The 24,381-nt window shown below is 41.0% G+C and overlaps 1 protein-coding gene across 1 annotated transcript in view; it reads right to left on the reverse strand.

The window, feature by feature from the left end:
- LOC124555280 (ATP synthase mitochondrial F1 complex assembly factor 1) overlaps positions 1-24,381 on the reverse strand; it is a 65,295-nt gene that overhangs the window by 6,226 nt on the left and 34,688 nt on the right. The window contains exons 4-6 of the mRNA XM_047129152.1: positions 11,171-11,269; positions 10,537-10,632; positions 293-397 (exon numbers count right to left, since the gene is read on the reverse strand). Coding sequence (XP_046985108.1) covers positions 293-397; positions 10,537-10,632; positions 11,171-11,269 — 300 coding nt within the window. The remainder of the gene's footprint in view (positions 1-292; positions 398-10,536; positions 10,633-11,170; positions 11,270-24,381) is intronic.

Genomic DNA, 24,381 nt, shown 5'->3' on the forward strand with positions numbered 1-24,381 from the left:
TGGAAGTCACTTTGGAATTATTTGAGAAGAGCAGGTTATGCGATAGCATCACAAGTCACTCTCTCCTTGTCAACTCAATCACAATACTTTCTTTTCAGTCATCTCAACTTAAAATACATACTTCTTAAAGAAAAGGCACATTTGAACACAGAAAAAATGTTTAAGTCTTTCCACTAGGTGGGTCAGGTAGCCTTCAATGTCTCCAAGCCAATAACTAACAATTACTCATTAAGCATGTAAGTGGTCACATGCTAATGTTTAAACCTGAACATGATCACTTCATGATACATACCAAAATATCTTTATTGTAATCTCCGCGCATTAGTATAATCCCCTTGGATTGCAGTTCTGCATAATGAACAAGTGTAAGACATTCTGGTGCATTTTCTTTATAGGCCTGCAAAGAAAGAGAATATGTATGAAGCACACAAATAGCAAAATGATCATGCTTGGCTGCTGAGAAAATGAAAAAAATAATATGAACTGACACCTAACACTGTAATACTTAGTTTCCAGGATTTTCATGCAATTTTATTATTGTTGTTGTTTTGGTGGCTGTTTGAAAACTGGTCTCAATGACATATTAGATGCAGCTATATTCTATATCTAATATTACAAATGCTGTTGTTCTAGTACAACACCACTAAGATGTGCATTCCAAACCCCATGCTTAAGTTGTTTGTTTATTATTATTATTATTTTTCACATATATCATTAAACGGATTTCATAAAACACAAAGAAGTTACAGACATTGGCTGCAAGTGGGCACTGATAAGCAGATCTGGGTTCAAATCCTGGTGCAGCACAAATTTCCAACTATTCCTCTTGATTTAAATCAATGCCAAAAGAACACACACCACATATATATTTATTAAGACTGAACATTTAATTTGCTTTGGACAATAATTACAGGATAATATAATAATAGGTGATGCACCTTCACTCATGAAGTGTGAGATTTTAGAGCCACCAAAGAACCAGTATTACTTAAGCAATTGCAAACAAGTGCTCGTCCTATTCTGTAACCTGCATTATTGTTGTCCAGTCAATGTGTTCAGTGCTATGCACAACCTGTACTTCATTGTATCTTGCATATTGCTCTATAAAGTACTGTGTTCCACAAATAGTGTTGGTTCTTGCTATAACAAACTTGGCGATGAGTGAGGGTTATAATTTCTCCATGTGTTAGTGTCAGTGCTAAGTCACCCAACAAACATCTAGATGGAAGAAATACTCAAACCTATCATTATCCAGCAGCAAGATTTCGCAGAACAACAGCAGGCTCTCACCACTGCTCTCAGTCAAGTGGCATCTCCATGTTTGCGGTAAGTTACTCTTCCACCAGTGCAACTGTCACCCTTCCCAGCATATGATGAATTGGCTTAAGATTGGGACTCCTATGAGAGGCGGTTACACAAACATTTCCAGATTTTTTGCACGGGTGATGCAACCCTGTGTAGGGCTTTCTTTCTTTCCTGGATTTCACCTCGCATGTATCAGTTGTGGGCCAACTTGCACTGATGCAAGAACCAGCCAGCTTATCATTTGATGAAATGTGCAAGCTTTTCTCAACCTATTACTGTGACAGAACATATGCCATTGTGATGTGTGTAGAATTTTACCATTGTCAGAAACAACCAAACCACTCTTACAATGCCTGGACTGAAGAATTACATGGGTTGAGCCGTTCTTGTAAGCCCATCACAATTCATACATTGATCACAAGATGCCTGATATTATTTGTCTGGCCATGGATAGGGAAGTCCACGAAAAAGCACTTCAATGTGAAAATCCAATGCTTACAGGTGTGCTCAATACAGCACAGTCCTTTGAAGCATCATGAGCCACAGACGATCAGATTGCTGCATGGGGGGAGGTATCTGAAGTTGCTCAGTCAACCCATGTTTGGTACGTTGCAAGTGTTCAGGATGACATTGCAGCAGTACAACCTTCAACTCAGCATCGCATGAGGCAGTGCTGGTTATGGTCACAGACTGCCTCACAGCAGCTGCCGCGTGCCCTTAGCATTCCGCTGTTTGCAACAAGTGCCAAAAGAAAGCCCACATTGCACCAATTACCTTGACAATGTCATCATTTCAGGTTCTTCGACCAAAGACCACCTTAGCAGTCTCTGATCATTGTTTTCTGTTTAACTGTCGGCAGGTCTAAAGTGTAATCTTGCCAGATCTCAATGTTTTTAGCCATCAACTGAGTACCTAGATTTTGAGGTTTCTCACACAGGGGTCAAGTCGTTGCGTCACCACACTGACAAAATCATGGTTTTGCTGCAGCGACCTCCATTAAGGAACTGCAGGCCATTTCTAGGTAAATTTACGTTTTACTGTAAGTTTTTACTGGATGCATCTACTTTTGCTCAGTCCCTGCACATGCTACTGCATAAAAATGTGCCTTTTTTCTGAACCCTAGCTTGTGACCATTCAGCCAGGTCAGCATCTCATTTTGGCTACAGATGCTTTTCAGCATCGTCTTGGCATGGTGTTGGCCCACAAATATGCGGAGGGGTCTGAACTGCTTATGCTTCTAAGACTTTAACTCCCATACAGCAGTGGTATTCTCAGACTGAAAAGGAGACTTTAACAATTCTGTTCACTCTCAAGAAATTTCACATCTTCTTTCATGGTTGTAAGTTCCATTTAATCACTGATCACAAGCCACTGGTTGCACTTTTTAACCCTTCAGCTTCCGTGCCACACAGAACAGCAGATCGTTTGCAGCAGTGAGCTCTCTTCATCTCCCATTATCTTTACCAGATCCATTACCGGCTGACGGCATAACACGCCAATCCCTGTGCCTTATCTTCCGATCGGGCTGGACCTGACATTTGATCAGGACCAGTTGCTTTATTTCTATTTAGATACTGAGAACCAGAATGCGGTCACTAGTTTTCCCATCACTAGTGCCACAATAGCATTGGTCTTCATCGCAGACCCTGTACTTAGTCAGGTTCTGTCTTTTGTGCAGTACAGGTGGCCGGAAAAATCCTCGGGCCGTGCCTTGGATCCCTCGTGTTATTACTTCTCCTTCCAGCACCACCTCTCTCTTTTTGATGTGGTTCTTTCATTACCTTCAGAGGACACTCATATCTGGGTTCTGATTCCCACTTCATTATGTCATAATGTATTGTAGCAGCTGCATGTTGGCCATTGAGGGACCTCTCGCACCAAAGCTTTGGCCTGTTGTCATGTATATTGGCCAGGCATAGATGGGGGACATTACGTGGCTTATTGTCGCTTGCACTCACTGTATTTAACAACAGGCAGCCCCTCGGGTGTCATTTTACCCCCTGGCCAACTTTGTAGTGCCCATGGGAGCATCTACATGTCGATGTTGCAGGGCCCTTACTAAATCAGTATTGGCTCATTGTAGTGGACACCTATTCCAAGTTTGCCTATATGGCACATTGTCTGTGGTGGCTACTATTTCAGCCTAGTCTAAGATTTTTGCAACTGAGTGACTTCCGTATACCATGGTTATCGATAATGGCCCTCAGTTTGTTTCTCAAGAATGTGCATCTTTTTGTCAGGCTATTGGCATTCACCATCCATAGCCCCCTCCCTCCCTTTCATCCTCAATCTAATTGTGAGGCCAAACGCATGGTTTGGTCATTTAAAACTTGGATGCAGAATTATGTATGCTGCAGGTCCCCTGAAGCTGTTTTAGACAGTGGGGGAGGGGGTGGGGGGCAAGAGCTGGGCAGAGCTGTTACATGGATGCCAGAGACCCTCCTTCACCTGCTGCATCCATCACTGCATCATAAGCTCCACGACGGTTCCGGCCGGGTGCACTTCTCTGGACTTGTGGTTTTGGCTGCAAGCCAAACTGAGTTCCTGCCATCATCGAGCACTGCCAGGACCAGTGCCTGCGCATCGTCTGCACTCCCAACAGGCAGATGTCCCGTCACTTCGACCAGCTGTGGCCACGCATAACAGAGTCTGTTCCGGAAGGCCCACTGTCTTCCCCGCCCCACCGATGGCTGTTCCTGTGTCGCAGACAGCCCAGTTCACACCATCATGGGGGTTGCTGTCTGGCAGATCGCTGTCTGAGGTCCCTGCCTCCGCTCCCACTCCCTGACTCCTGTCAACAATGCAGACAGTGCTGCCCCTGATGCCATAGCTGTCGCCGCCACCGCCACCTCCACCTCTGTTCTTGGGTCCTGTGTGGCCATCATCTCCGACGCCTCAGCTGAAGCCCCTAGCACACCCCCTGACTTCAATGGGGACATCACTATTGAGACACTATCCCCTGTCCTGCCGTAAGGCCTCTCACGAGAGGGGGGGATGCCATACCAAAATGCCCTTTCATTACTTCTGCCCCTACTCACTGATTCCTTCCTGACACATGCTGCAGCATGTCAGGCGTCAGGCGTTGAAATGGACTTCAGCGCCATCATTGGTGTTTTCCATGGCCAGTAGTCTCAGTGCTTTTTTTTCCAGTGCTTTTTTTCCATACCAGTGCTTTTCTTCAACACCTAGTGTTTTTATGTATGTATGTATGTGGGTTTCCCACCCCATAGAAGAGTGGAGTGATTTACCTTCACTCATGAAGCACGCAATTTCAGAGATCACACCCATACAGTTCACAGGCCCACTTATAGAGGCTACCTGGGTCGGTTCCCTGGCATGCTCTGGTGAGCCACCACGGAAACAGTATTATTTAAGTGATTACAAATGAGTGCTCAGACTATTCTGTAAAATGCATTACTGTTGTCCAGTCGATGTGTTCAGTGCTACACACAACCAGTACTTCACTGTATCTTACATATTGCTCTATAAAGTAATGTGTGCCATAAATCATGTTTGTTCTTTCTATAACAATAGGTATGAATAATACAATATATTGTTATAGATGATTGTAACACACATTGTTTAGTATTGCCATTCAGGCATCTGTTACCACTAACTAATTACACATGGATGTGTTTCATGAATATAATCAAAGCTTTTTTCTTTGAGTAACTGTTATGCAAAAGAAATTTGCAGGCACTAAAGTGCCTTTTATTCAACATGCATGGCGTAGAACAGGGCCGGCCACAGCAAGCCAAACTTTACGTGAGCCTGGTGTGCGGCCGTGCGTGGGCCACACTTTGGCCTGTCTCAGCTTTGTTAGTAACTTCCTGTAAGTGCTCGTTACAGTGCAACATTTCATTCAGTGTTGCAGTGTGGCATATTTCAGTCGTCACAACTCTCTACAGTTCAGCAGACTCATGTTAGCACTGCTTTCCCTTTGCTATTTGTTCGTGGAATGAAAATATGTATTATGCAGCCACAGAAGTGATGGGTACCATAAATTTGCTATAAAACAATATTACAATACCATGCAGAAAGAATTTAAAGATTTAGCTGGCAATGAAATAGCAAAATATTACAATGTTTGACAGACAGGATTCACTGTTCAGTACATCAAGAAGCACTTTGTGCTAAATTTGTAGGTGTGCAGCACGATATGAAATTGGTGGTATGAATATTAATATCTATGAAATCGCATGCATTATTCTACTGTTGACTGCAATGGTTTTCGATGGAAATGTATGAGAATGGAGGCTTTATATATTACTGCAAAGCAATTTTATTGATCCATGGGGCATGCCAGGAATGATTTTTCGATTTAAAACTTAGTATTGTTGAACTTGTGAAAGAAAAATTAGTGCAGAAACAAAATTTATAACATCCGGAATGGATTGAGAACCCCACAATTGAAGTGGACTTGACTGCATACTGCCCAAAGTAAGACAATGCAAGGTGAGAAACAACTTCTTTCTAGTTTGATGGGGAGGCATTAAAAAAGAAAATTGGGTTATGGAAGGGACACAGTCTTACAAAAGTGTCCAATTCCCTAACCTCACTGTCTTTAAAGAAATGCGAGGTGTGGCCTTGAAAGAATTACAAGGATAGTCTCCTAAATGTTTTGAGGACACTGCCACTCTTACATCTGTTTTCAGGCCCATTTGCCATTTCAGTTGAAAGCGTCCCTGTGCATGTACATGTGCAGATGTAGCTGACTGACCTGCAAGGTAATCCCCGCTTTAATGACAAATCCTTTAACATTAAAACTACGCAGGACGTCTACATTGATATTCTCAGGTAGAGTATCCATGTCTCCATAATGAGATTGCAAAAGAGTAACAATATTTTGATTAACATATCTGTGTGAAAGATACTTTTTCAACTATGAAATTAAGTTAGTCCCAGTTGTGGCAACTTAATGCAAAAATCTGTGAAACTGTAGGCATCTGTTTGTATGCTGACAATTTGTACCAGATACAAATTATATTGTGTCTTCAGCATACCAAAAGCAATTGAATAATACTGAAAATGTGTTTTGTTTGTGATATATGTTGTTGAGAAATGCGAAATACAAAACCAAGTCCTATTCAGTGTGACTGCATAACCATATAAACGCAATGCGTTCACAGTTTTCCCATCTTCCCCCTCCTTGCACTCACGAGCATCGCTTGACAGTAGGGAAAATGTGCAGCAAGGCTGAGCACTATGGCACTGGTGCCCAGGCATGGCCCACAAGCCAAAATCTTGGCCGCCACTGATGGTTTTTGCATTTTGATTTGTTTTGTGAAATTAATCACTGACACACTGTCAAAGTGAAGTTCAAGAAGCGACCACTTTTTTGTAATATTTCAAATAATAATCAATATCCCACATATTCTCTGTGGTGTCACCGCCAGACACCACACTTGCTAGGTGGGGTAGCCTTTAAATCGGCCGTGGTCCGTTAGTATACGTCGGACCTGCGTGTCGCCACTATCAGTGATTGCAGACCGAGCGCCGCCACACGGCAGGTCTAGAGAGACTTCCTAGCACTCACCCCAGTTGTACAACCAACTTTGCTAGCGATGGTTCACTGACAAAATACACTCTCATTTGCCGAGACGATAGTTAGCATAGCCTTCAGCTACGTCAATTGCTACGACCTAGCAAGGTGCCATTACCAGTTACTATTGATACTGAATCATGTACAGTCAAGAGCGACGCTCATCATTAATGGATTAAAGTTAAGTATTCCATCAGATACGTCCGTTTTTCTAAAGTCTAATTTCCTTGTCCTGTTCCAGACTTCACGCCAGCCTGCGTGAGCTAAAACGCGTGCCTTTCGGCTTCCTCTAGTACCCGGTGTTGGCTCTCCTGCCAACCCACAACATTCTCAATGTACAGGATGGTTACAACTAAATTTCCACTATTTGAGCCAGTGTATACAGAAAACTATTTAGAGTACAGATACCCAACTTTATAAGAATGGTACTCACACTATGCACAGCAGAATTTGCATGTAGTGTCATGACTTGCCATTAGGCACCTGTTCTGGTATGGCGACATATGGTTGAAATGTGACCATGAAGTGGGCATTACAGTAGCAGACGGTCAACATGAGTCTGGAAAACGTGAGGAGGGCTTCACTCATAAAGTTGTTTTACCAAAACAACATCAATAGTATTGCTGCTCTTCTTAAGTATTGATACATTAAAGGGATATGGAGAGGTCCTCTTTCTGTACTGGAGTTGAAGAACATGATTAAGAAGTTTGAAATACTTGGTGATTTGGAAATTGTTCCTGGGAGAGGCTGATGGTCAACTGCACCACAAATTGTTGAAGAAATTACTCTTCCCATGGATGAGTATGCTTCGTGCATTATGCGATCTTCAAGCAATGCTCGAGTTGTATCACAACAGCTGAACATTTCATGGCCCACCATTCGAAAAGTTTTGTGAAGAATCGTAAAATGGTATCTCTAGTGCAGTTCCAAGTTGTCATGGTTGCAGATGGTTGTCACATTAAGCAACTTCGCAGTTGGAATGTACGCATTCTATGAAATTAACAAATGTTAACATCTCATGTTGAAATTAAAAACAGTTTCTTTCAATGGTTTATTCATTATTTATCTTCTTACAAATGTCTCCACAGTGTCATTGTCCTAAGAGCACTTGCTTTTCATACAGGCCCTCTTTAGTAGTGAAAGTTTAATTATAACTACCTTGTAGCCCAATAAAATGACATGCATTTCATTTTTGTACGTGCTGTACCGGATCGATTTCCTGTCTACACTTTTTGTGCAGTCAAGTGTACCTAGTCACCGCATAATGCCCACGTATACGCAAGGATATGCATACTGATAAGAAAACAACAGAAGGAATGTCTCACATCAAGAATAGTGTCTTTCAGTACCATTAATAAGTGCAGATTAACAAACATGGATTAAGCTCACTATCCACTGATAAGCCAAAACATTAGAACCACTGCCCACCGCGATGCTGGATGCTGCCTAGTGGCATTGCGACCACATGACACAGTAACAAAAGTACGTAAGCGGAGCAGATGTGGACGGGGACTACCCTAGTGAGATATGGGCTCCAAATGGGGACATACATTAAAGTAAATGACTTTGAAAAAGGTTAGATTATTATAATGCAGAGCCTATGAACAAGTATCTCGAAAACAGTGATGCTGTCGAATGTTCATGCGCTACTGTTGTGAGCATTAACAGAAAGAGGTAGAAGAGCAGTGAAATGGTTGGATGTACACAGCTCTTCAGAGAATGAGGGGTTAGGAAGCTTGTCTGCTCTGTAAAGTAGGATAGCTGGTTATCTGTGACATCTCTGCCGAAAGAGCACAATGCTGGCACATGCAAAAGTGTTCTGGAGCACATTGTTCATCGTACATTGTTGAACATGGAGCCAGCAGCAGACCACCCCTATGTGTTCATATGATCAATGGAAACATGTTGGCTCTCTGGGTGAATCACATTTTTACTACACTAGGTCGATGGTCGCCTCCATAAACATCATCATCGAGGTGAATGGAAGCTCGAAACTTGCAGGACACCACAGACATAGGTGGGTGGGAGTAGTATTATACTATGGGAGACATTCTCCCGTGCTTGCAGGGGACGTCTGGTAGTAATTGAAGACACACTGACACCTGTGAACCACATGCATTCGTTCATGCTTAATGCCTGCCCCGGTGCTGATGTCATCTTTCAGTAGTGCAACTGTCTGTGTCTGAAGAGGCAGAACCATGCTACAGTTGTTTAAGGAGCATTATAGTGAACTCACAATGCTGTCTCAGTGACCAAATTTGCCTGATGTAAATCCTATGGGACCCATTTTGGTCACTACCAGATGCCATCACCACATACACAAATCTGCAGCCTGTTATTTATGCGAATTACGTGACCTGTGAACAGACATCTAATGCCACATCCCTCCACAAACCTACCAACATACTGTTGGATCCCTGATACACAGAATCAGTGATTTATTTCATTCCAAAGATGGACAAACAAGCTACTAAGCAGGTGGTCATATTGTTTTCGCCCATCTGGGTAAGTAAAATAGAACAGGTCACCACCAGACAGTGCCAAAGAAAATGGGGATAAGCAATACTGCATGACTGTTCTAGGCATATTTTCTAGTGGAAATTGTTTGCTGTTACCTTACTCCCACCAGTTATGAAGTGGTAAGTATCTGTGTCATGTAGATGACAGTGATAAGTGCTCATAAAGTGTAGCATTGGGCATGTCTTGTCATGGGTGATGGGAAGCGAGAGGATCAAATGCAGGGCTGGCACATAGACCACTCCTCTCAAATAACACCTAGAGGACTACCAAACTTCACATCCCCAACCAACAGACAGATCACCATAAACAGTGTCACATGACCTCACTTCATGAGATACTGCAGGGACGTTTGGAATTTAATCTAGGATTGGCTCCAAGACAAGTGATCACCACCTCTCCTCCCCTTTCCAGCCAATTACTGGCAGTGAAAATGTTCCACCACCAGGATTCAAATTGGTTTATCTTTAAGATGAGTGCCATCCACCACACAGGTGTGTGTGATCAACCTCAGCTACAGATTTGGTTGACACATAATATAAAAGTCAAAGTGATACAAAGGACACATACCCACAGCAAAGTAGGAAGATCTTTCAATTAAGTATATCAGCAAATGAAAAACTTGAATCACAAGGAGATAATACTGCAAGTCACAGTGTGTTAATGCAAAACTCACATACATGTATGTAAGTTCATTGCAAACATGGTTCTGGTTTACATACATAACAAAAATAAACCACATAAGGCCATATAAAAAATAAAAGTTTTCACAATAAATTTCAGGATGTGGTACTACCCTCACCTAGAAACCTTCTGAAGATTTACTAATATATACCGACAGTATATCACACACATCAAGAAACTGCATGTTACATTGCTGACATGCTTTACTCTTTTAAAGTTATGCCCCAGATTTACTTTGCAAGCCCTTGATGGAATATAAATGGTACCAGGAAAAGCAATAATTCATGTGAGAGCTGACAAGCAATGCCAGTTCTATAGCTGAACTACAATAATCAACTATTTGCTTATGTACCTGTCTGCAGCTCAAGGTCTGTGCCATATTGCAGATGTCCATCATACTATGAGTTATAGTAAATAAATACATATTTAAGTAATTTCACACAATCACATCCTATAAAGAACAAATGTTAAGTTATTTAAGGACTGACCTGATAGGATATCAATGGAGTGAAATGTACTTCATGCTCAGAAATTTCTGATACAATGAACTCATACCCCTGCCCACGTGGCAATGGAAACAGAAACTGCAAAAAGAAAGTAATATATTTCTGAGCATTAAATTAATTTCATACATAAAAATAACAAAAAATGACAATTTTATTTGGTATTACTAGATAAACATTCCCTATCGCTTATGCCATCTCTAAAATAAAAATACTTGTACCTAAATTAGTGAGCTCTCTTGCTGTCACTCTGTATTTGGCCTGTACTTCTAGAAGCTTTCCATACACATTAATTCAGTTACACAGGTAACATTAAACTGGGGGGAGGGGAGGGGGGGGGGGAGAGAGAGCGGGGCGGGGGGTGAAGAGGGGCGAGAGGGGGAAAGGGGGCAGAGGGGAGAGGGGATAGGATAGGATGGGGGAGGGGGATGGGGAAGAAAGGAGAGGGATGGGTGGAGTGGGAGTGCTACACTAACACATGTAGTGTGGTATCACAGTGTGAAATTCAGAAAAGTGAATATTCCCCCTTCTACAAGTCATCCCATGTGAACACCCTGGCTGGCAGCTCGAGCAGTCCAAAAGCAGACAATAAGAAGCTTTTAACAACACGCCTACTTACAACTGGGTACTGCTTGCCTCTGGAATATATTTTTGTATATAGCTCTACTGGAATAACAGCTGCAATCACTTCCTTTGTTTTGTGGTAATCCTCCCAAATCTGAAACAATTGAAAGTATGTTACCGACTGGGTAAATCATTTCAAATGAAAGTATTAATTATCTCCAAAAATTTTGGTGTGTTGACAAAACATAGTAACTACACTGAAGTGCCAAAGAAACTGGTATAGGCATGCATATTCAAATACAGATATATGTAAACAGGCAGAATATGGTGCTGCAGACTGCAATGTCTATATAAGACGACAAGTGTCTGGCGCAGTTGTTAGATTGGTTACTGCTGCTATAATGGCTATCAAGATTCAAATAAGCTTGAACGTGGTTTCATAGTTGGTGCAAGAGCGATGGGGCACAGCATCTCCGAGGTAACAATGAAGTGGGCATTTTCCAGTACGGCCATTTCACAAGCGTACAGTGAATATCAGGAATCTGGTAAAACATCCCTGACACTGTTGCAGCTGAAAAAAGCTCCTGCAAGAACGGGACCAACAGCAACCAAAGAGAATCGTTCAGTGTGACAGAAGAGCAACTCTTCTGTAAATTGCTGTGGATTTCAGTGTTGGGGCACCAACAAGTGTCAGCCTGCGAACCATTCAACGAAATGATATGGGCTTTTGGAGCTGCAGGCCCATTCATGTACCCTTGACGACTGCACAACACAAAGCTTTACACCTTACCTAACCCCGCAAACCGTACATTAGACTGTTGATGACTGGAAACATGTTGCCTGGTCAGACGAGTCTCATTTCAAATTCTATTGAGGGTGTAGGGAACCAGCCTACTCACGCCGTACAAAATTCACATCAGTCTTTCCATTGTGTGCCAGCCAGTCCGCTGTAACTAGCTCTGACGTCATAAATGTTGCGCAATTCTTTAAAAATCAAGTAAATAACCTGAAACATTTCTAGCATGTCAGGAGTAATACTAAATCAATATGTGTTGAATATCAGTTCAATAACTTTAACCATTTTCGAAATTTGGATGTTTTCTGCAACAGAAAAGAGCTAGAAACTTAAAAATTTATATTTAGATTCCTTTTGCATAATAATTTAGTAGAAACAGTATTCTGGAGCTCACAAATTAAAATTTTAGTTGAAATTCATTATTTTCTGGTTTTTGTCTTAGAAATTAAGGAAGCACGATAGATTAAGTAGGCGAATAAATGAGGCTAGGATGTTTAAATTTAAGTAGAAGGGAGATCCGCTATAATCATAAAGATGTGAGAAGTTTCAACAGAACAACTATAAAACTATAGCTATAGCGTATCTCCAAAGGGCAAGTTCAGAGCTCGTCTACTGCGTGTAGTGTAATTACATTAATTCTCTCGCCCAAAATATATGACTTAGCCATGTCAGACTTTTATTACGATTACTTACCTGTGTGCTGATTGCACATTTAAAGTGAGAGCTTCATCGGCCATCAGCAAAGGAAGCAATGATTTATTCGATAACTTAAAGTGGTGCATTACTAGCCCAGCGGCTAGTCGGGAGAGCGGATCTGATCAGGCGTTCCCTTAGCCGTCCGCACCGCGGCTTTATATATAAGAACGCTGCGCGAGAGAAGAAGGCTCCAGTTCTCTCCAGACGCTGATTAGCGCACCACCTGTGCCGGGAGTCGCGTCGCGTCTGTATCATTGCTATAAACAGCCTCGGATGCCGTAATAAGTTACTCGAGATACGCGTAACCATGAAATCATTTTCAAGTGAAGTGTTAATTCTGGGATCACTTTAATGATCTATCTTCATTATGCGTATGTCGTATTTTCACGTGCCGTCGCGGGACAGACATTCTACCATTATTTAGTGTGGCGTTTGATGAACATTATCATCAAATTATGGCAAGCATTCACTTAAACATTTAATTTGAACAGTTATATTTGCATCAGCGCATTAGACTCTGAACTGCTCTGGTAGTCTTATTGTGTGGATTCTTTTTTGGTCTGTGACTTTCAGAATATAGTGAACATTTTAGAGAGAATTGTTTTTGATTATGAATCCCAGACAATCTCCTAATTCCTCAGAGCTATAAGCTGTAGCTATAAGTGTATTTCTCAGATGAAGTGGGCACTAGGAATTCTAATTACAGGCTTCACGTTTTGCTAATCACTTTCTGGTTGCCAATATTGTAGTTAGAGAGCCAGTGTTGAGAACGGCAACCAACAGCATTAAATAAATAATAGGAACATTTTTATTAACAATATATCCACCCGCCGCCCCACATATGTTGCTAATCGGCCGGGAATGCATCTTATGTACATTACATTCTACACATTTATTAAAAATTATTCCACCCGCCGCCCCACATATGGCGCATCGGCCGGGAAAGAAAGTGAGTAAAAGTGAAAGTGATTTTTAAATATTCGGATTCGGGAGTTAAATGCGACACGCAACTGAGTAATAGAACAGTGATAGTGTTACGTGTGCATGTGGACGACGCAATTGGATTAACAACGCATCTGGATTGACGGAGCTGGCACTGAGTATATCGGCGCTGCCGGCATCGCGAGAAGCCAGTTTCGCCTCACCACAGTCGTCCGCCGGAGCAACCGGAGCCGCGCCTGCAGTTGCGGGCCACGCAAACACACAGCAGCTGTCGAAGTGCCGTCTGCAGTTCAACGCCCCACGTCGCATCAGTACTCCTGGTACGCCGCGCCGGCAACGCCATACATCGTGCAGAAGGAACTAAGTTAAGTGAAAGCTGTTAAAAATTTTACTAACCTGCACTAAAAGACTGTCGGCGATGGAACCGCCAGAAGAAACTGAGGTTAAACTTAAATCAGAACCTATGTCTGTTGAGGGAACTGTAAATCCAGACAACAGTTCAAGTGTAAATATGCATGAAAATAGTAATGTTAAAGTGAAATATGAAGTATTGTCTCCTGACAGTAGTGTGAAAAGGGGCAATGATTCAATAATAGAGACCCCTTTAGTAAAGCAGAAATCAGAAATTGTTAATTTATTGGATGATAGTTTCTCTGGTGAATTAAAAATGAAACAGTCATCAGATATGGTAGAGTTTAAAAAGGAGAGGTTAGATATGACTGATCAATCAGAAGTTTCATTTAGTTTTGACGATTCTGGTGTTGGAGCTAGTTTTTCGTCACCTAGTGAGCAACCCAAAGATACTGGGGCTATTAATTTAAATGTTATATTACAAGCAATAGCTACCAGTAATGCTAAAATGACAGCTGAATTAAAGTCTGAAATAACTGAGGTCAAAAGCAGTAATGCAAAAATGTCAGCCAGTAATGCTAAAATGACAGCTGAATTAAAATCTGATATAATTGAGGTAAATAACAGGATTGTGGCCAGCCAAACTAATTTTAATAAACGATTGGAGGTAATGGACAATACCTTCAAGGCTGGTTGCAATAAGTTGAAAGAGGATCTGGACAGTTTGAATTATAAAATTGATTACAATCATGAGGATATTAAGAAAAAGGTTGCTCAACAATTTTATGAAATGTATAAAACAGTAAAATCCGAAGTTGCTGAGGTTCGCAGAGACTTCCAAATGGAAGATGCAAAGCTGGAGCACAAGTTAACAGCAAAGATCGAGGCGGAATCCGAACTGTGCTCAGATAGGTTTATAGATGTTAATATAAAAGTAAACATATGTCAAGCAGAAGTAGATGCAATCAAAACTGATACTACTCATATTGTGCAAAGAGTAGATAATGTTGAAATGAGAATAGAAAATATCAGTACTAACATTGCTAACATTGAGAGTAAAGTAGCTTCAGTAACTTCTGGTAATGGTAGTATGCAACAAGTTGTAGCTGCAAATGCCACTTTTATCGGGTGTTGGCAGTTCTTGCAGTTCGATCCAGATAAAAATATCCACCCGCTAGATTTCTGGAACAATTTTGAAGATGTGATTCCACCAACTTGGTCTGAACGAGAGAAAATCTCATTTATTAGAAGCCATTTAGCAGGTGACGCCATGCGTTGGTCAGCTGATGTTATGTTGAAGCGTAAAACATTAGCGGAATTTAAAACAGCTTTCATTAATGAGTATTGGTCTAGTAATAAGCAAAATGAAGTGTTGAGAGAATTTTGGAGTGGAAAACGCTTCAATGTAGGCAAGGAATCTATTAAAGAGTTTGCTAGGTCATGGATCTCACGTTTGTCACATTTGGCCGAAAAGCTAAAACCTGAAATGATAATACTAGGTCTTGAAGCCAAACTGCCATGGTATTGGCAAACTAGAATTATATCTGCCCCTAGAGATAATCTGGATCATTTCATTGAATATTTGGAACATGTAGAGCATGTTGCTGCCAATGAGGAGCAAGCACGTAATAACAGAAATGGTAATAACACTAGTAATAATTTTAAGAACGAGCAGAATAGCAATGTAAACATCAGAACAGTAGGTGTTCGCCATCCTAAGAGAGGTAGAAATTGGAGAAATAATTATCAGAACCAACAATGGCATTCAAATGATAGTAATTTTGTTCCGAACAAAATTATGCAGGTAAACAACAGTGCAGAAAGCAATGCTGTGCCAGTTAACTGTAATGGAAGTAGAGGACACAGTAGTAGGCCAAGGAAGGAAAACTAGTTCCCGTCTACGAGGACATTGGCGCTCACCAGGCGGTTACTTTTCCTAAGCCAGTAATTACAGTACTTGGTAAGACAGATCAGAATACTCAGGCTGAACATGTGGATGAAGGGTCAGTAGCATCTAAGGATACAGTAGAAATATTAGATCACTCACAGTATTTGATAGATACCGTGTTAGAGACGCTTTCTAAGTGGGAAGAGAAAGAGAAGGCACAGAAGTGTAATGATAGGGAGGAGCTACAAAATACTGAATTGTCAGGTGAAGAAGCAGAAGAAATTCATGCTTATATTTACGATGCGGATGATGTGGTCTTATCTAAAGTGCCTGTGCAGGATGTTGATACTGTACTAACAGATTTAGGACAGGAGGTATGTGAGAATGTAGAGGATAGCCTGTTGGGGGTCGATGAACCCAGTAGCTGTGACCAGTTGTCATTTGAGAAGGAACCCGACGATAATAGTGAAAGTGGTTTAGCTGTGACTAGTGTTATGCCCGGTCTGGAGGCGCAGAATCGCTCAGACTACAGTAATTTGGGGTACGTTCAGCAAACTAAATGTAATGAAGTCGTGCGGTGTTTCGATTTGAAATTAACAGACTGACTGGAAAAGGCAGCTGAAAATGTAATTCAGGAAACCCCTACACACTTTGAACTAAATGTAATGAAGACAGATGTCGATCACTTTAGTTGGAGACAAATCCAAAAGGAAATATTGGATGAGTTTGTGGAACCACCTGTACAACCTAGAATAAGCCACCCTATAATAATAGTGAATATGTTGGGTATCAATGTACGTTGTCTCTTAGACAGTGGAACTGAGGTGAGTGCGATATCTCAGTCCTCCTTTGATGCATTACCTGGTAAAGACAAGCTTACCGTAATGAGGGTATCAGGACTAAGAATAATTGGTGCTACTGGCAAGGTGTCAAAAACGGTAAAGCAAGAAGCTTTGCTGCCCTTTGATATTAATGGTAATTTAATTGATCATCCATGCTTAATTGTAAACAATCTCAGTATTGAGGTTTTAATTGGCATAGATTTCTTGTCGAAATATCAGAGTGTTGTTGACTTTGAAAGAAGCCAGTTAAAATTGGTCTTGCCGATAATCGGAGTAATTACGGTACCTTTTATTGATAAACATGTAGTAACTAATGATGAAACTTGGGAGCTGCCTATACGAGTTCTGAAAAATAGGAGATATTGGGACAAAGGTGTTAATCTTAGTAAAAGGAAGCTAACCACAGACAAGAAGAAGTTAAAGGCTAGGGCAAATATAAGAAAAAGAGCATTGGAAATGAAGAAGCGTCATGACGCAAAAGCTGTACCCACCAGTTTTGAAATAGGTCAGTTAGTCCTTGTTAAAACCAAGGAAAAATCAAAGAAAATAAATGCAGAAACAAAGAAATTAATGTTCGTATACCAAGGACCTTTCAGGATCATAGGTAAACCACATGCCAATGCATATAGGCTAGAGTACCCTAAAAGTAAAAAGCTATTAGGTCTCAGGAACGTGATCGACCTAAAGAAGTTCATAGGTAGTGAATGAATTCTGTAGGGAGGAGGTTGTTCTGTAACCTCTACACAGTGTGGCAGCTGTGCAGTCCCAGCTGTGTGAGATCTTCTTTCCTTTTCAGGTCTCACTCATTCTTCACCTTTCCTATCCACCAAAATTTCGGCTCTTACTCTCAAACACTAAAATCTTCCGGTATGACTATCAAGCCAGCATTAAGCTAATGAATTCTGTAGGGAGGATGTTGTTCTGTAACCTCTACACAGTGTGGCAGCTGTGCAGTCCCAGCTGTGTGAGATCTTCTTTCCTTTTCAGGTCTCACTCATTCTTCATCTTTCCTATCCACCAAAGTTACGACTCCTTCTTTGCAACACAAAAATTTTCCATCATGGCTATCAAGCCATGAGTTCTGTAACCATTCTATCCACCGATTAGTAAAGAAAATACCTAATGTGACAGGATTTGAGTAACAAGTATGTATAGAACCCTGGTAATATTATAAGTACAAAATTGTTGTTTTATTGGAAATGGTCCACCAACAGTAATTTAAAAAGATATACAAATTTGTGTACAAGCAGGATCTGAAGTGGCAGTGAAACCTATTGTATGCTGTTGAGCTAACTAATTAATAGTAAAAGAGATTGCTTAGTGTTATGAAAAATATGCAGATAAGTTGTAAGAATGAACTCACCTTGTATACCAAGGAATGGCAGTGTGATAGAATTGAACAGTGTTTGTGGTTGAGACGTGAAGGACACATCCTTGAAATATTTATAAGGTTGGAGCTGGCCGTTATTTGGTGTAGTGTGTGGCAGGACACACCTACATGTATTGAGGTTATGAGTTGGAGGCGTGAATGCGACCATAGGCACCCTTATGTTAGATGAGACAGAGCAGCTCATGGTGTCCTATAGGTTTAAGGAATTTAGCATTACACTCGTCCATAATTACTTAATGCACTTTAGTGGTAGGTCGAGAGAGACTACCTGTGGTTTCAGCATCCGATCGAGTGGAAACGGATTGCCACGTGAGCAAACTAATCAGCTGCAATACACTATAGATATGAAATAAATGTGCTATCCTATGCTTTAAATGTTAATAGAGTGAGTGTTAAATAAATACATACACTAGCAACATAATTGAGTAACATGATGGCAGACGTGAAACATTATTTATAGTTCAGCATAAATACACTTCGATGAAGTAAGTACATAATTGCAGATGTGGAACTGACACAGCAGCAGAGGACAAACAAGTGGATTTAGTAGTCAACTAAATGTAGTGTGTTTTGAACACTCAGAACTGTACTATTACCACAAGTTATTCACATGTACAAAGAAGCTGAGAAGACAACTACTAATCAAATATACTCACACTATCTCTAAGAATAAGGTAATCGAAGATGAGTCAGCTAAGTAAATAAAATACAAATGTATCAGGAATGTACCGAGCATTGGTTCAGTGTTCCGGCCCAGAAATAATAATTGAAATTAAATAGGATTTATGATTGTATGCCTTGAGCATAAATTTTCTCTAGTACGTGCTAACGGCGTTTTGAGCCATTTGTTTACCGATTTTATGACAGTTAAGTAACCGCGAGAGTAAAATTGAAAAAGTTCTGTTAACTTTGTTCCAGTAACATATTGAAAGATAAAAGTGTACATATCCCCATTTCATTGTGACCCACCCTTAGATATTAAGTGAACAGAGTCTGAGGCACTCTTTTTGTTTGTTCTACAGGACAAACCAGATAATGGCAGCCTGGTAGCTGCGTGAAAGCGTGGAGTGACTTGGACACAACTTACAGTGACCCCTCCCCTTTCCCCATGTAATTTAGAGTGAACTTGAAGGACGCACACCATAGCAACTTCCCCTCCTCTGCCCTTGTGAATGGAAGTGTAGAACGCCAGCCAAAGTGGCTACAACAACGTGTGTAAAAATGAAACTGTCATGATTTGTGAAATTTTCTTTCAGGTTTAGAAAAGACTGCTAAGATAAAATTATCTATTTATGTATCATGAATAACTGTGTTATTTTCTTTGAATTTGTGTATGCAAAAATGTATTTTCATAATTTTACATATTTTGTGTGTTTGTCTGCCTAAGGCAAGTGTTTCATTGATTTTGCTTAAATTTTGAGTGATAATGTTGCTTAAGAGGCAGTGAACATCCCAGCAATTTAAATAATTGAAGTAGGTAATAAGTTTTCTTTTAGTATTTCTATAGGTTTACATTTAAATTTTAATTTTTCATAGGGAGTTAAGCTGTACTCTTGCTTCCCTTTTTGTAATTAATTTTTTTTTCTCCATTTACATTCAAAAAAAAAAAATAAGTAGAGGGTGATGTAGGGAAGCAGCCTACTCACGCCGTATAAAATTCACATCAGTCTTTCCATTGTGTGCCAGCCAGTCTGTTGTAACTAGCTCTGACGTCATAAATGTTGGGCAATACTTTAAAAATCAAGTAAATAACCTGAAACGTTTCTAGCATGTCAGGAGTAACACTAAATCAATGTGTGTTGAATATCAGTTCAATAACTTCAACCATTTTCGAAATTTGGATGTTTTTCTGTAAAAATCATTGGCGCAACAGAAAAGAGCTAGAAACTTAAAAATTTATATTTAGATTCCTTTTGCATAATAATTTAGTAGAAACAGTATTCTGGATCTCACATATTAAAATTTTAGTTGAAATTCATGATTTTCTGGTTTTTGTCTTAGAAATTGAGGAAGCAAGATAGATTAAGTAGGTGAATAAATAAGGCTAGGATGTTTAAATTTAAGTAGAAGGGAGATCCGCTATAATCATAAAGATGTGAGAAGTTTCAACAGAACAACTATAAAACTATAGCTATAGCGTATCTCCAAAGGGCAAGTTCAGAGCTCGTCTACTGCGTGTAGTGTAATTACATTAATTCTCGCGCCCAAAATATTTGACTTAGCCACGTCAGACTTTTATTATGATTACTTACCTGTGTGCTGATTGCAAATTTAAATTGAGAGCTTCATCGGCCATCAGCAAAGGAAGCAATGATTTATTCGATAACTTAAAGTGGTGCATTACTAGCCCAGCGGCTAGTCGGGAGAGCGGATCTGATCAGGCGTTCCCTTAGCTGTCCGCACCGCGGCTTTATATATAAGAATGCTGCGCGAGAGAAGAAGGCTCCAGTTCTCTCCAGACGCTGATTAGCGCACCACCTGTGCCGGGAGTCGCGTCGCGTCTGTATCATTGCTATAAACAGCCTCGGATGCCGTAATAAGTTACTCAAGATACGCGTAACCATGAAATCATTTTCAAGTGAAGTGTTAATTCTGGGATCACTTTAATGATCTATCTTCATTATGCGTATGTCGTATTTTCACGTGCCGTCGCGGGACAGACATTCTACCATTATTTAGTGTGGCGTTTGATGAACATTATCATCAAATTATGGCAAGCATTCACTTAAACATTTAATTTGAACAGTTATATTTGCATCAGCGCATTAGACTCTGAACTGCTCTGGTAGTCTTATTGTGTGGATTCTTTTTTGGTCTGTGACTTTCAGAATATAGTGAACATTTTAGAGAGAATTGTTTTTGATTATGAATCCCAGACAATCTCCTAATTCCTCAGAGCTATAAGCTGTAGCTATAAGTGTATTTCTCAGATGAAGTGGGCACTAGGAATTCTAATTACAGGCTTCACGTTTTGCTAATCACTTTCTGGTTGCCAATATTGTAGTTAGAGAGCCAGTGTTGAGAACGGCAACCAACAGCATTAAATAAATAATAGGAACATTTTTATTAACAAATATATCCACCCGCTGCCCCACATATGTTGCTAATCGGCCGGGAATGCATCTTATATACATTACATTCTACACATTTATTAACAATTATTCCACCCGCCGCCCCAGAAGGGGATGGACAAGTATGGGTATGGAGACAACCTCTTGAATACATGGACCCTGCATGTCAGCAGTGCACTGTTTGAGCTGGTGGAGGTTCAGTAATGGTGTGGGGCATCTGCAGCTGGAGTGATACGGGACTCCTGATTCATCTAGATATGACTCTGACAAGTGACACGTACGTAAGCATCCTATCTGATCACCTGCACCCATTCTTGTTATTTGTGCATTCCAACGGACTTGGGCAATTCCAGCAGGACAGTGCGACACCCCACACTTCCAGAATTGCTCCAGGAATACTCTTCTGCATTTCAACACTTCCGCTAGCCACCAAACTCCCCAGACATGAACATTATTGAACATATCTGGGATGTCTTGCAATGTGATTTTCAGAGGAGATCTCCAGTCCCTCATAATCTTATGAATTTATGCACAGCCCTGCAGGATTTGTGGTGTTAGTTCCCCCCAGCACTACTTCAGACATTAGTCGAGTCCATTATCATGTCATGTTGCGGCATTTCTGGGTGCTTGCGGGGGCCCTACATGACATTAGGCAGCTGTACCAGTTTCTTTGGAACTTCAGTGTATCACAATAATAAAATATAATTTTCTTAGCATTCTGCAACACTATTATTTTAACATGAAACAGTTTGCAGCTTCCCATATCACTGTCAGCATTGCAGAATTCAAAGAAAGTGTGTGTGGTTTCAATGAGGTAATAACAGCAGTATCTGAGTCATCATGAAATCTATAGTGTCTAATTAGCTACATAATTAACATTTTGCATCAATTTCCTTTCACTCAAAATGGTTCAAATGGTTCTAAGCACTATGGGACTTAACATCTGAGGTCATCAGTCCCCTGCCTAGAACTTAGAACTACTTAAACCTAAGTAACCTACATCTACATCTACATTGATACTCCCCAAGCCACCCAACGGTGTGTGGCGGAGGGCACTTTACGTGCCACTGTCATTACCTCCCTTTCCTGTTCCAGTCGCGTATGGTTCGCGGGAAGAACGACTGTCTGAAAGCCTCCGTGCGCGCTCTAATCTCTCTAATTTTACATTCGTGATCTCCTCGGGAGGTGTAAGTAGGGGGAAGCAATATATTCGATACCTCATCCAGAAACGCACCCTCTCGAAACCTGGCGACCAAGCTACACCGCGATGCAGAGCGCCTCTTTTGCAGAGTCTGCCACTTGAGTTTATTAAACATCTCCGTAACGCTATCACGGTTACCAAATAACCCTGTGACGAAACGCGCCGCTCTTCTTTGGATCTTCTCTATCTCCTCCGTCAGACCGATCTGGTACGGATCCCACACTGATGAGCAATACTCAAGTATAGGTCGAACGAGTGTCTTGTAAGCCACCTCCTTTGTTGATGGACTACATTTTCTAAGCACTCTCCCAATGAATCTCAACCTGGTACCCGCCTTACCAACAATTAATTTTATATGATCATTCCACTTCAAATCGTTCCGCACGCATACTCCCAGATATTTTACAGAAGTAACTGCTACCAGTGTTTGTTCCGCTATCATATAATCATACAATAAAGGATCCTTCTTTCTATGTATTCACAATACATTACATTTGTCTATGTTAAGGGTCAGTTGCCACTCCCTGCACCAAGTGCCTATCCGCTGCAGATCTTCCTGCATTTTGCTACAATTTTCTAATGCTGCAACTTCTCTGTATACTACAGCATCATCCGCGAAAAGCCGCATGGAACTTCCGACACTATCTACTAAGTCATTTATATATATTGTGAAAAGCAATGGTCCCATAACACTCCCCTGTGGCACGCCAGAGGTTACTTTAACGTCTGTAGACGTCTCTCCATTGATAACAACATGCTGTGTTCTGTTTGCTAAAAACTCTTCAATCCAGCCACACAGCTGGTCTGATATTCCGTAGGCTCTTACTTTGTTTATCAGGCGACAGTGCGGAACTGTATCGAACGCCTTCCGGAAGTCAAGAAAAATAGCATCTACCTGGGAGCCTGTATCTAATATTTTCTGGGTCTCATGAACAAATAAGGCGAGTTGGGTCTCACACGATCGCTGTTTCCGGAATCCATGTTGATTCCTACATAGTAGATTCTGGGTTTCCAGAAATGACATGATACACGAGCAAAAAACATGTTCTAAAATTCTACAAGAGATCGACGTAAGAGATATAGGTCTATAGTTTTGCGCATCTGCTCGACGACCCTTCTTGAAGACTGGGACTATCTGTGCTCTTTTCCAATCATTTGGAACCTTCCGTTCCTCTAGAGACTTGCGGTACACGGCTGTTAGAAGGGGGGCAAGTTTTTTCGCGTACTCTGTGTAGAATCGAATTGGTATCCCGTCAGGTCCAGTGGACTTTCCTCTATTGAGTGATTCCAGTTGCTTTTCTATTCCTTGGACACTTATTTCGATGTCAACCATTTTTTCGTTTATGCGAGGATTTAGAGATGGAACTGCAGTGCGGTCTTCCTCTGTGAAACGCTTTGGAAAAAGGTGTTTAGTATTTCAGCTTTACGCGTGTCATCCTCTGTTTCAATGCCATCATCATCCCGTAGTGTCTGGATATGCTGTTTCAAGCCACTTACTGAATTAACGTAAGACCAGAACTTCCTAGGATTTTCTGTCAAGTCGGTACATAGAATTTTACTTTCGAATTCAATGAACGCTTCACGCATAGCCCTCCTTACGCTAACTTTGACATCGTTTAGCTTCTGTTTGTCTGAGAGGTTTTGGCTGCGTTTAAACTTGGAGTGGAGCTCTCTTTGCTTTCGCAGTAGTTTCCTAACTTTGTTGTTGTACCACGGTGGGTTTTTCCCGTCCCTCACAGTTTTACTCGGCACGTACCTGTCTAAAACGCATTTTACGATTGCCTTGAACTTTTTCTATAAACACTCAACATTGTCAGTGTCGGAACAGAAATTTTCATTTTGATCTGTTAGGTAGTCTGAAATCTGCCTTCTATTACTCTTGCTAAACAGATAAACCTTCCTCCCTTTTTTTATATTCCTATTAACTTCCATATTCAGGGATGCTGCAATGGCCTAAGGACATCACACACATCCATGCCCAAGGCAGGATTCGAACGTGCGACCGAAGCAGTCGTGCGGTCCCGGACTGACGCGCCTACAACCGCTCAGCCACAGCGGCCGGCTTCCTTTCACTGACCACACTATAAAG

This window comes from Schistocerca americana, chromosome X (genome assembly GCF_021461395.2).
Source record: "Schistocerca americana isolate TAMUIC-IGC-003095 chromosome X, iqSchAmer2.1, whole genome shotgun sequence".
Lineage (NCBI taxonomy): Eukaryota > Metazoa > Arthropoda > Insecta > Orthoptera > Acrididae > Schistocerca > Schistocerca americana.